The sequence below is a fragment of the Colossoma macropomum genome, unplaced genomic scaffold, assembly GCF_904425465.1.
Source record: "Colossoma macropomum unplaced genomic scaffold, Colossoma_macropomum, whole genome shotgun sequence".
Lineage (NCBI taxonomy): Eukaryota > Metazoa > Chordata > Actinopteri > Characiformes > Serrasalmidae > Colossoma > Colossoma macropomum.
The window spans coordinates 38,237,080-38,251,231 of NW_023494793.1; the positions used below are offsets into that span (position 1 = coordinate 38,237,080).

Sequence of the window (14,152 nt, forward strand, 5' to 3'; positions counted from 1 at the left end):
CTAAATCAGAATTAAGAAAGTAAGTCATAATTATCAAAAAGTAAGTCATAATTATGAGAAATTAAGTCACAATTATGGGACACTAAGTCATAATCATAAGAAAATCATAATTGAGATAGAATCTCATTATTATGAGGTACAAAGTAAGTCATAATTATGAGAAAGTAAATCATAATTATGAGACACTAAGTCATAATTAGTGAAAACTTTCTCATTATTATGAATTACTAAATGGCTGTATTTTTCCCGTGGAGGAAATTACAGCCCTGCACTAGAAAATGAGGGCGCAAGCGGTCGATTGGAGTCAGACACTGAATGACGTGTGAAAGGTAAGCGCGTGACCTAATTGGACCGGGGCGTGGCAGCGCGTGGCAGCGCGTGGCAGGTTTTTAATTACTGAAGGCCGGAGCTCGTTAGCCAGGTTTAGCCATGCGTGCAGTCGGGGTGCTGCTCATCTGTTTTAGCTGCAGTTTTCTCTGCGCCGTCGCTGCTGATAGAACTTTAGAGGAAAAAGGTCGCAATGAACTGCGGAAGCTACGCGAGCTGGCGGTGCAGCCCCGGTACGGAGAGTGCTGGACCAGAGCGCTGGAGAAGATCCACACGGGCTGCAGGGAGTTCTCCGCAGATATGCAGAGCTTGATAGCGCTGGCCTTCACCCACTGTCACCTGAGAAGGTCAGAGAGTCGCTTACCACCAGCACCAGGCCCGGTCACTGTTGATTTATATCGTTAATCGAATAATCGGCCGAATATTTTTACGATTAAACTGAGTAATCTGAGTAAAAAACAAGGCCTAACAATGAAAATTGAGTTAAATGAACAACAGCAAGACATGTCCAGCTTTTCAGAGGTTCCAGAGGACTTTGCTGGAGTAAGATAAAACTAGGAAGTCTTTAAAAAGAAAGTAAATTAAAACACAATGCTTGCATAAATGCATTTGAACAGGTCTGTCCACCAGACTGTTTCTTACCTTGAGAGTGCCCAGTAGGAGAAGGTAAAACGTGCAAACAAACTGCTAACAGAAAAACTGTATTCTTTTCTTTCATTGCTGAGTAATCGTGGGAGGCCTACATGCATCGTCATTCTCCAGCGCTTTTGTATCTATAGCTGGGTGAAGGCTGCTACAATGGTCCCTTATGCAGGTCTTAGAGTTTAGTTCCAGCCTTAATCTGACACACCTGAGGAAGTCAAAGAGTTCAGGAACGTATGAGCATTAGTGGAGAGTGATGCCTTGAAAAACACAGCTGTTTTATGTTGGTCACCTAGCAAGGTCATGCTGATTGACCATCATACCAATATTCAAAACACAACATATCACTGCTGTCGGAACAAAACCTCGTATCTCGTATTTTTGTTGGTTTTCAGTTTTTGACATCATTTGAAAATGCCTGCTGCCCTTTACACTGTGTGTACATTTCATGATGAATGGACTTAAAGAAACGGCCCAGAATGGCTTGGAAAAAGTTCTGGTTCCATTGACTTACATTAAAAGTGAAGTATTTTTTTCCTTCTCCTGTAAAGTTATCATTTTGGAGATATGAGGTTTCGACAGTAGAGGTACGCTGGTTTTGCTGGTGATCAGCATAAGTTTTCATTCTTGCTGACCTGCATACCAGCATTCAAAACACAACATATGCTAGTTTTGCTGATGACCAGTCATGCTGGTCTGTGCTGTTTTTTCTGGCATGGTTGCATAATTCAGTGTACTGACGTGCAATATTGAAACATTTGTAGTTGAAGCTGGATTTACTTTTTAGCAGCTTTGAGTTGAGTGTATTGAAATTTGATTAACCCAGTTTAGCGATGGCATGATCATAGCATGGTTTTAAAGCGGTGGCTGGGGTGGTAAAATCTGATTGGCTGCACCAGATACCACCCCAAAATTTTCGGCCACATCATTGGCTTCCACCTTTCTGTGGGACAAGTATTTGTATCTTTTAGGGGAGTCTTGACTTGCTATCGATGGAACAACTCCAACAGCTGCTAACCCCACCGGTCCCACATAAGCACTGCAAGTACGTCTGGTCTGTCCTGCTTTGCCATTAAGGGTAACCCCTGGTCACTCATTAACATTGAGAGAACAACTGCCACCCCTTTGCCACCCCTGCTAAAACTTTCTAGATCCACCACTGGGCACAGTGCCATATTTTCTTTCCCAGTGCAAATTTGGAAACACTTAGTATTGACCAGTTCTGAGTGGATATTTCTCTTTTAAAAGCTACTAAGCTTTAAAATGAGCTGTTTTTAATTGAAGTGCTCCTCTTAAGATGAGCATCGAAAAGTAGGCTATCATGCTCAAACCTCTCAAATACTCTGCTGACCCCACAGGAAGAAATACACAGCTACCATCACACTGCACAGTGTGGGTTAGTGCTATTACAGGGTAGGATCAGATTCATTCTTTTTTTCTGCTGGTGTCCTGCTGATACCGATATGTCATCAATAATTCAATTTATTGCTACCTTAATCTGACCCCAACCTAGTTTGCTAACCCAAGAATGCTGCTTTGTTCTGTGTGTATGAAAAGAGTATTTTTTTTAATACTTCCTGCACGCAGTGTGTGTCTTCTCTCTGATAAATATTTAATATTTTTCATCATAGGTCTGGCCGTAATTTTCCAGAGTGCCCCGAGGGCAGCGATGTTAAGACCTGCACCCGTGACATGGACCCTGTTGCATTTAACACCTACACTGAGTTCTTCACCCATGCCCACAGCATCTGCCATTATCTGCAGAGCGAGCAGTGGCAGAATAGAGCGGAAAACACCATCCACAGGTGCTCCAAAGAGAACAAAGGGGTGATTCTTAGATATGTATCTGCTTCGTTTTGTTATGCTTAAAATATTTAGTATTTTACTATTTATAGTATACTTGCACTAGATGTCCAGACGTTTGTAGGCACCTGCTCATCCAGCGTTTCTTCTGAAATCAAGCGTAATCAAGAGTTTGTTCGTCCTTTGCTGCAGTAACAGTCTCTATTGTTCTCGGAAGGCTTTTACACTAGATGTTGGAACATTGCTGTGAGGATTTGACTGCATTCAGCCATAAAAGCATTAGTAAGGTCAGGTACTGATGTTTTATGATCAGTTCTGGATCACTGCAGCACATCCCAAAGGTATTGGATGGAGCTCCTTCGCTCCAGAGAATGCAGTTCCACTGCTCCAAAGCTGGGGAGCTTTATACTCTTCCAGCTGATGCTTGACATTGGGTGACTTTAGGCTTATATGTGGGGACTCCAGAGCATCTAAGTCTATTGGTCAGAGCTTTTCTGTGGAGATTATACAAGCTAAGTGCGCAATTGAATGTCAGCAACCGATGCACCTTAAAGTAACTGAATTCACTCCTTATGAAGGGCTGTCTGAATACTTTTGGACTTGTAGCGCACTTTAGAGAATACCTGCATGATTTTGAGAAGCCTTTACAGCAGCTTTATGCCTTTTCAAAATGCCTGTTTGTTTAAAAAAAAAACAAACAAAAAAAAAAACTAAGTGTCTCTTTATGTGTCAGGCTGACTGAGAGTTCAGCTGGTGTGGCCGAGCAACTAGCGTCCACTCAGCGGATGGCTGAGGACCTTGTAGAGGCCCAGAGCGTGGCCCTCAAATCACAGGAAACCATCCTGCGCAACGGAGAGGAGCTCAAAAACACACTGCAGGACTCCACCAGAGGTAATTAAACAAAGTGGCTTTAAAACTGTCCAGGATCTTGTTGTAAAAGAGAATTGTGTTCTGTACTAACATACCTGGACTCAGCAATAGACTATAGAATTGGAACACAGGGGGTGTTTTAGAAACAGTCATTCAAAGCGGCTTGACGTGAAATGCTTAATTCTAAAGAAACATGGCACTCTACAGTGGTGGTGATGGGAACCAGGGGGTACAATATCCACAACACAAATAAAGGCATTTTATTTAGTATCTAAAATGGCTATTCAGCGTCCATGTCCTTGTAAATTTAGAAAACTTGTTTTTCTGGAGGGGGATACTTTGCCTTATAACAATGTGCATTTTAGACCTAAACTTCTCAGTCTTTCATCTGACTCTGTAATTTTCTCTAGAATTGAGAATTCCACATCAGAACATTCAGAATAATTTTGCATAATTTTCATAATTTTTAAAAGTTTAATTTTGCAGACATTTTGGGGAAATTCCACTTTAATGTTGACATTGCAACCAAAACACTTATATAGTAATTATAATTTAACTAAATTAAAATGTTATCCTTTATTTTTATTAAAATATTTATAAATTTTACTTAGAAAAACACCGTTAAAGTTTCTAAAATGCTAGCGTCACATTTTGAGCTAATTTAAGAAGAAAAGGTAAGTTAAAAGATTTCTTGCATTAAACTGGTGTTTTTGATTTTAATCGCCTTGACTTCTTTCCGTATATTTGGACGTGATTTTTGAAAAAAAAAAAAAAAATTTAAAAATCATTTTGTTCAGTGAAGTAAACCTGTTACCTTGCAGGCCTGAAGGACGTGTTTGCTGAGATGAGACATTCCGTACAGGAGCAGCAGGTGGCATTTGCGGAAATCTTCAGCCGCGTGGCTTTCCTCCAAAGTTTTATCATGTCAGAATCGCACACCCTCAGCTCGCTGTTCTACAACGCTCTGGGCTTCTGCGCCTCCTTTCTGCTCACGTCCACCCGACGAACTTCGGGGGCCAGGTATCTGTGCATCTCTGGGCACCAGACCGCAGACGTTTTTGTAGGGCTAAACAATACTCGACAAAAGTATTAGGTTTTTGCGATAAATATTACAGTATATTGGGGGCGGTGGAGTTACAATCTTGGAAAAATGATCAGGTAAATGATTCTTAAATAGTGTTAATTATCACTCTGATGTTGAAAAGTGGAGGGGGAATGTAGTAGTACTGCAGTACTACAGTATACTGGTTAGATTAAAATGTTACTACTAATGTTGCTATGTGACATGACAGTGGTAAAGACTCGCCTGCATAATGTTGACCAGAATTGTTTGCTGGATCAGTGCTTTGATTCATCCAAACATCCAAAACACATCTGTGATTGGTCGGGATAGTCACAGCGTTAAAAACAAACTATGCTAACGTTACCCGCTGTAGCTGAATGGCTGATCAGAGATGTTTGTCCTGTTTCAAATAGAAATGAAAAATGCAGTAGTTCCTCGACCACCTCCCGCTATCTAGTCCGTTTCATTTGAAATAGTCCACTTTGTTTTTGAGGCAGCGGACATGAAAATGGACAGACTTTTGGGGTTAGCCTCAGCCTAACGTAGACACCAGACTGATTGCCGAGCTTGTTTCCTCTCAAATCGCCTGGGGGGGAAAAAAAACAAAAAACAAAGATGGTGCTTTTAAGAGTTCTTTAGTAAAGAAAATGGTTCTATATAGAACCATGAACACTCAAAGAACTGTTTGCATCATATTTTTTGGGTAGATGGAAAATGTGCATGAATATGCTATGGAATGTTTCTATATAGAACCTTTTTAAAAAGGGTTCTTCTATGGTTACAATCTTGACACCAAAATAATAGAAGAATCCTGTTGGGTGCTATATAGAACCATTTCCAAAAAGGTTCTATATAGAACCATCTGCAGCACATTCTCCATCAATCTGAAGAACCATTTCACCATGCAGAGAACCCTTTTAACATGCAAAGAGTTCAAGCGTTCATGGTTCTATACAGGACTGTTTTCTTTACTAAAGAACCCTTGAAGAACCATCTTTTAAAGTGTATCTTAAATGGTGATTTTCTTTTAGGTGCCTCCACAGGTACCAGAGTGTAACTGCTGCACCGTTTAAGGTAGAATGGAAAATGTGAACAGAAAGGTGATGAATAACATCAGCGTCAGGAAAAATTCAGACATAAAATATTAAGCACCGTTTCTGCCAGGCCTGCGGGGCCAGTGTCACAGAGCAATATTGACAAAGGTTTATCTACAGCGGCATGCAAAAATTTGGGCACCCTTGTTAAAAATGTGTTATTGTGAACAGTAAAGTGAGCAGAAGATGAACTGATCTTCAAAAGGCATAAAGTTAAAGATGAAATATTCTTTTTAACATTTTTAAGCAAGATTAATGTAATATTTTTGTTACAATTCTAGAATGCGGAAAAGGAAAGGAGCACCATGCGAAGGTTTGGGCACCCTGAGAGATTTGAGCTCTCAGAGAGCTTTTACCATGACCCTAATTAGATTGTTAGGGCTATGGCTTATTCAGTCATCATTTGGAAAGGCCAGGTGATGCAAATTTCCGAGCTATATAAATACTCTCACTCCTCAAACCTTGTTCCAACAATCAGCAACGATGGGCTCCTCTAACTTATCAGAGTGCTAGGCAATAATTGATGCCCACAAAGCAGGAAAAAGCTATAAGAAGATAGCAAAACTATTTCAGGTAGCAGTTTCCTCCGTTCATAATGTAATTAAGAAATGGCAGTTAACATGAACGGTGAAGGTCAAGTTGAGGTCTGGAAGACCAAAAGAACTTTCTCAGAGAACTGCTCTTAGTGTTGCTAGAAAGGCAAATCAAAACCTGCGTTTGACTGCAAAAGACCTTCAGGAAGATGTAGCAGAGTGGTGGCGTACTGTTCTACTGTGCAGCGACACCTGCACAAACATGACCTTCGTGAAAGAATCATCACAAAATTCAGTGTCAGTGGACTGATGAAGTTAAATTAGAACTTTTTGGCTGCAATGAGCAAAAGTATTGGATAAAAGTTTGGATAAAAAAAATGGTGCAGAATTTCATAAAAACACCCATGCAATTGTTAAGCACTGGGTGGATTTATCAGGCTTTGGGCTTGTGTTGTTCACTGGTAGAGAGAAGAATGGATTCAATTAAATGCCAGCAAATTCTGGAAGCTGACATCACACAGTCTGTTATATTAGATAATGATCCTACCTCAAGAGACGCACGCTGAAGGTTTTGCCATGGTCCTCATGGTCCACCGACCCACACACCATTGAAAATCTGTGAATAGACCTCAAAAAAGCAGTGCATGCAAGGCAGCCTAAGAATCTCACAGAACTAGAAGGCTTTGGCATTGAAGAATGGGTGAAAATCCCTCAAACAAGAACTGAAAGACTGAAAGCCTGGCTACAAAAAGCATTCATAAGCTGTGATACATGCCAAAAGGGGATGAATATGCAGAAGGCCCAAACTTTTGCTTCAGGCCCTTTTCACTTTTTATGTATGGAAAAAATGGAAATAAAATGATAATCTTGTTTAAAATATTAAAGGTCATTTTGAATGTTAAGCCTTTTGGAAATTAGCTCATTTTTACTCACTTGGCTATTCACAATGCTAGAAATTTTGACCGGGGGTGCCCAAACTTTTGCATGCCACTGTATGTATGTATTCAGTTTTGTTTTTACTCTTTTGTGCGCATATATATATATATATATATATATATATATATATATGCGCATGTGTGTGTATATGTATGTATGTATGTAGACAAAAGTTACTTAATTCTATACACAGGTGTATAGAATTAAGCACCTAGCCATGCCTTTACAAACATTTGGGGCAAAAAATGGGTCGTCCTAAAAGGTTCACTGAATTTGAGCATAGTGCTGTAATAGGATGCCACCCTTGCAACAAATCAGTTCGCAAAATTTATTCCCTCCTAGATATTCCACAATCAACTATGAGTGATATTACTGAAAAGTGGAAGCATTTAGGAACCACAGCAACTCTGCCACGAAGTGACAGACCACGTGAAGTTACAGAGTGGGACACTGAGTGCTGAGGCACATAGTGCAAAAAAGCCGCCAACGCTCTTCTGACTTAACTGCAGAATTCAAACCTCCTCTGGCATCAACATCAGCACAAAAACTGTTCAGCTTCATGGCATGGGTTTCCATGGCCGAGCAGCTGCATGCAAGCCTGACATCACCAAGCACCATGCCAAGTGTCAGATGGAGTAGTGTAAATCACACCGCAACTGGACTCTGGAGCAGTGGAAACATATTCTGTGGAGTGACTATTCACACTTCTCTATCTGTCATTCTGATGGATGAGTCTGGGTTTGGCGAATACCAGGACAACGTTACCTGCCTGACTGCACTGTGCCAACTGTAAAGTATGGTGAAGGAGGGATGATGCTATGGGGTTGCTTTTCAGGGGTTGGCCTAGAACCCTTAGTTCCAGTGAAGGGAGATCTTAATGCTTCAGCACCAAGACATTTTGGACAATTGTACACTTCTAACTTTGTGGGAACAGTTTGGAGAAGGCCCTTTTCTGATCCAGCATGACTGAGCCCCAGTGCACAAAGCAAGGTCCATAAAGGCCTGGCTGGGTGAGTTTGGTGTGGAAGAACTTGACTGACCCACACAAAGCCCTGACCGCAACCCCATGACACACCTTTAGGATGAACTAGAACAGAAATTGTGAGGCAGGCCTCTTGTCCAGCATCAGTGTCTGACCTCACAAATGCTCTTCTGGATGAATAAGCAAAAATTCCCACACACACTCCAAAATCTTGAAGAAAGCTTCCCAGAAGAGTGGACGCTGTTATAGATGCAAAGGGGGACCAACTCCATATTAATGCCTACGGATTTAGAATGGGATGTCATGAAAGCTCCTGTATGTGTAATGTGGAGGCGTCCCAATACTTTTGTCCAGATTTTTTTGTGTGTGTGTTTGGGTAGCATTGTGTAATGGGGAGGCTCTGCAGCTGTTGTCTGGTGTCATTGGTGTTCAGAGGCCAGGTGTCATTTAGAGTTGTGACATTACATAGATGGCTTGTAATCAAAGGTCTGACCAAAATCCCAGATTGTGTAGTTTGCGTGAAAGCCTCTGTTCTTGTTAACATTAGTGAAAATGTGAAATTGACAGCTGAACAGCTTGAAGCCTTTTAGTCTTTTTATGTTCTTTTTATGAAAGCACAGAGGATCCCATCGTTCTTCCTTTCCTTTCATTATGATGGCAGATAAACTGTTTCAGCTGGACAAAAGCAGACTTTAATACTGTCACTGCCAACAGGCTGGTACCCTGGCAAGGTGAAGATGACCCTCAGATTAAAGGATTATTGTATTCTGGAAGTGGACAGTAGAGGACTAAAGTTCACCATTTTTAAAGCTCTAGCACACCATATTCAGCTCAATGAAGGCTTGACTGTAAAGCAGGATTATTAGGGCAGGTTATCATTGCCTGCCCTGCAGTACTGAATGCTAAATTGAGTGTGAAAGCTGTATTTTTTGCTGATATTTAAAAAGTAATGTCAGTTCAAAACTGCATATCGTCACTGTTAACAGAACCATGTATCACCAAAATGGTAAATTTACAGGAGAAGGCAAAAATATCCTTAACTGTTAATGTAAATTAATGTATCAAGATTATATTTAAAAAAAAAAAAAAAGTTAATTTGGATCATTGCTTTTGGTCCACTCATCTTGAAATGTTCACACAGTGCAAAGGGCAGCTGTGCTCATATGATAAATAAAAAAATAAAATAAAAAAAACTTATTTACATTTAAATGTTTTTTGTAGATTTTTCCTGTTCGGACTGGTGGCTCTGAACGTCTACCTGGAGAGGCTGATCTGTAAGATGGTGCTGGAAAACGATAATCCAGGATATCAACAAATGGTGGGTCGTCTGTAATTACAGAATATTAACAGTACTGTGCAAAAGTCTGAGACCTTCCTTCGTGTACATAATTTGACACTAAGTAAGGCAGTAAGACAGTAAGGACATGTTATTCATTTTCAGTGTCTGGAAAAAATAAAGACAATAAAAATCAAAATCATTTTTTCAGTATTTACTTTGCCTTTATTTTAGCTGCAGGGCTATTTTTCCACATCTCCAAAGTTTAGTCTTAGAAGTTGGCTGCATTTTCTGATGCACATGATCCAAATAAATCCCAAACACATTTAGTGATGTTGAGGTCTGGACTCTGGGGTGGTCAGTGGCCAGCAGCTTCTTTGTTTGTCTCCTTTGCTCAGTGAGGCTTCTTGACTGCTACTTACACTTATTTTCTTTATGCCATATCTAATCTCCTCATTCCTTCTAAATAGTTAATGCGTAATGGCTGTTTTTCATGGAAATTAAGTAAAAGAAATGTGGTCTCTGACTTTTGCACAGTGCCGTATGTGTCTGTGGTGGGTCTGCTGGATGTTCTGTTTTCCTTTGACAGTCCTGAGTAATCTCAGCACCACTAACCGCTCTTGTTGTGCAGGAGCGGATTGCTTTGCTGGTCGGCCTTCTGAGAAAAGCCATGCTTGTGATTGGCAGCTTTGTTCTGTTGTACTTTGCTGTGCGGTTTCGGAACGTTAACCGAGAAAGTCTGGAGATACTGAAGGAGCTGAAAGAGACTCGCTCTAATCTTCAGCAAGCCTTGCGGAAAGCAGGTGAGCATTTACAGTAATATATATATATATATATATTGTAAACAGCCCTAAGCAGTTTCTGGATTGCATCCTGCTGTGTTCCAGAGCGTCTTTCGGGATCCATGGAGGACTTGAAGAAACCCAGGCAAAAGCAATGGGGTGGAAAGTGGGATCAGGAAGAGGAGGGCAGTTTGGTCATTTTGCATCCCTCTGGAGCCATAGAAGCCAATTTGCCTTCATTTTCTTCCCTTCACAGCAGTAAGTAACCATATTTTTCATGCGAGTTGTAGAGGTGGCACTGATCCAATACCCAGTGTATGTACCTGATATCTAGTGTTGTAATAACAAGCAGAAAACAGAGAAAAGAAAGCATGAATTTCACTGAGTTCTGTAACAAATCTAGCCTGAAATATCACAAATGCTTTTAGCGTAACATACCATAAAGCAAAGTAGGTTATGTGATAACAGTAGCTGCGTGTAGCGTAAAAGAATGAGTAGCTGTCTAAGTAGTATACTAGAATTACAATTTATTTTAAATAGTCTAACATTTTGAATTGTATTTTTGATAATTTTAATTAATTTTCTTGGGAAAAAAATTACATGTATAAGTCAATGTTTTTTTTTTCTTCTTTTCATCCTTCATGTAGGCTAGTAAACTGTTTTGCAGTAGGTTTGACTGGTTTTAGATGGATATTAAGTGGGTGCTTAAATTTAAGTGGAATTGCACTGATTTCTCGATGTCAACACATGACGGTTAAGGTGTAAATAGGTCATTTAGAGTTTGATGTGTAATGTTTTATTGTAAAGAAACATACCAACTCCGTTTCTTTACAGTGGTGATGATGGGAACCAGGGGTTGTGATGTCTGCAGTGCCAAAGTAGCCATTTTAATTACTATCCGAAATAATGATTGAACCTACATACGTCTTCTGTGTTTTTGGATGTGATGTTGATTATATTAAAATAGTGATACATTTTTATGGGCTTTTTATAGGTACTGTTTTGCCTTCACAACACCGTGTGTGTATCTCTCCTTTATGAATCTATAAAAAAAAAAATGTTTCAAGTATACCTTTATCTCAAAACTATTGAGAGACCGTCTTGGTACATATTCTTAATCGTTTTATCTAATAGCTTTCTGTGAGTGGGCATTTAAAAGCATTAAACACCTCTGCTCCACCTCTGTGAAAAATTCTGACTTGCTAAGTTTCTCTAGAATGGAGCGTTTCACATCAGACCACTCTGAATGACTGTTTATATCTTGACCGTTTAATCATACAGAAATTGAAAATCAGTGGGATTTCTTTTCGAGTGCTTAGTCATTTTTGAAGAAACATTTATGTATCGGAAGATGCTTAAAGTTCAGTATCTGTATTGAGAAATAATAGATGGGTTTGTACCAACTCTAATAGCATAACATTAGGTAGTTCTCATTATGAGTGTTTTTGTGATTGACAGGCAGGCAGAGCGATAGCCTTGTTCCACTGGAAGCTCCGAGCTCCATAGAGATCACTAAAAGACGCCAGCGTCGTTCTTCTGGATCTCGTGCGCGCTCCTCCTCCACTCTGGTTTACAGCGTGCTGGTGGAGGACAATCAGGTAAAGGTTTAAGCTTAGAAATCAAATCTTGTATTTTGCGAGTACAAGAGATAAAAAGGGTTACTTTTGGTGTCAGAAGTCAATTTTAGTTAAAATATATAATGCAGAGTATAGAGCTATATTTAACCTGTTACAGTAAGAAGTGTGGTTTTTTTTTTTTTTGGGTTTTTTTTCTACTCTGCCTCCCTGATTCAGCTCCTCAGTGTGGGTGCATGGTGTGAATTGGCAAAGTTTTGCTCCAAACACATAGTTGGCAAACTGCCAATTTATTACTTTTATTTTGGCAGATATGTTGCAATTTCATGTTGTAAATAACCTGAGGCATGTAAGGGCACGTCACTTGTTTTTGAGTGCTGCTGCTATACCTGTAGCATAATTAGGCATTACACAAAGTAACCAGTCATCTCGTGCTACTCATGTAGCACCTGTTTAATTCATGTTATTAAAGACAACTGATTTACGGTTGTTAAACGTCAGTTTGGTCTTTTGAAGAGCATTCAATGTTATTTATATTCTGACTTTGGCTATTTGATAAAGTACTGGAAATGTGCTAGTTAACACAGTGGGGGATGAAATAAATATAAAAATAAAAATATAAAAAGTAAAAGTGTATAAAACATAAAAATTGTAGGAATTCATAAATCATAATTGGCGCATTCCTACTCATCAGCTAATAATCAAGCCGTCATTAAGTTGAACCTGGTTGTTAAAGCAGGGAAAACATAACACTGCACAGGACAGTGACGCTTCCAGCACTGGCACTGTGAACATGCTGTAGAGCAATAAGAAATTTGTATAAAGGTTAGAACAGTCTCCGTTTTTTTTGTTCATATTAACAAATTAATTTTGTTTTTACAGGTTTCGCTAGATATGAGTTTTAGAAACAGAAGCTATAGCAACGTGAACCTTTCACTGCCCATCATGTTATATTTTGGCCGTAAACTAAAACCCAATGCACTTGAAATTTAGTACAATTGATGCATTATAATTCAAGATTCCTGAATTTTGTGCCAATTTCAGTTTTATCTGCCTGCACGTTCTGAAAAGTTCCTGCCTAATTCCCAGGTATTTGAGGAATTCACTAAGGCACTGCTTTTAAACATCACTCTAAAAAGTCATGTGTTAAATAACACACTTGTCTTACCCATTTTAAAGCTTTCTGTTTCATATTGTCATCTGATTTAACACATTCTATGTGAAAATTAACACAGTGTGTTATCTGAAAGTGGGCGTAAAAATATTTCAACACATTCTGTGTCAAAAGTAACTCTGTGTGTCTCCAACTGAACACACTGATGTGTCTAGTTAGAGACAGAATGTGTTTAACACCTGTTTTAAGTGTTCCTTTCAGCTTATGGATCAGTTTTCATTTACTTTGAGTGTCCATCATAATCTGTACTCCCCTTCTAAGCTTCATACTTTGTCTTTATTGTTTTAGCTTTGCATTTCACCTGATCTAAATGCATTAATTTGCTGATAAAGTTTAATTACTGCTCCACAGCCGAGGTACAGCCTGAGGAGCAGGAAATCCTTATGTGCTTCGGATCTAAAAGGAGAAAGACACTGAAACGGCTCACATTAGGAGTCCTGGTGTGTGTTTTTTGGGAGTATCCTTCCAGTTAACTTTATTTTACTGTAGACCCTGGTTTACCATTATGATCATTATAGGACTTCAAACACTGGGTTGGTTTTTATGTACATTGTATTTATGAATGTAGATGACTTTAATAAATGTCATTTTTAAATAACCATTTGAAATCAGGGGTACGACAATAAACAGTCTTGCTGTTTGCGTACCGCACTGATGACCTGACTCATTGCACTCCTTCAGCAATACTGCCACCTTCTGGTCAAATAACATCACTTTTTTTCCTACTGCTGCATAAACTTAAGTCAACCACTGTCCAAGTAAGACTGTACTTTAGCACTGAAGACCCATAAATTTAGTGATTAGTGATGCAGGCTGGGTTGTACGGAGGCCTGCTGGTGACATCCTGTATAAATAAAAATAATGCGTGGCCACGACTTAGTAAGACGTGGGAACGAGATCCTAATGCGTGGCCACGACTTAGTAAGCCGTGATCTTGTTCCCACGCTTTACTAAGTCGTTGCCACGCATTAGGATCTCGTTCCCACACATTAATAAGGCGTGGCCACGCATTATTTTTATTTATACAGGATGTCACCAGCGGGGCTCCGTAGGGTTGGGTTGTTTCGTTCATTTCTATATTTCTTCTTCTCATTCT

The 14,152-nt window shown here is 39.6% G+C and overlaps 1 protein-coding gene across 1 annotated transcript; it reads left to right on the forward strand.

Moving 5' to 3' along the window:
• The first annotated feature begins 429 nt into the window (after positions 1–429).
• Positions 430–10,346, forward strand: LOC118814105 (protein brambleberry). Its single transcript, XM_036579766.1, has 6 exons — positions 430–674; positions 2,601–2,774; positions 3,506–3,663; positions 4,464–4,662; positions 9,472–9,568; positions 10,158–10,346. The coding sequence occupies exons 1-6, from the start codon at positions 430–432 to the stop codon at positions 10,344–10,346; spliced, it is 1,062 nt and encodes a 353-aa protein (XP_036435659.1).
• The last annotated feature ends 3,806 nt before the right edge of the window (positions 10,347–14,152 follow it).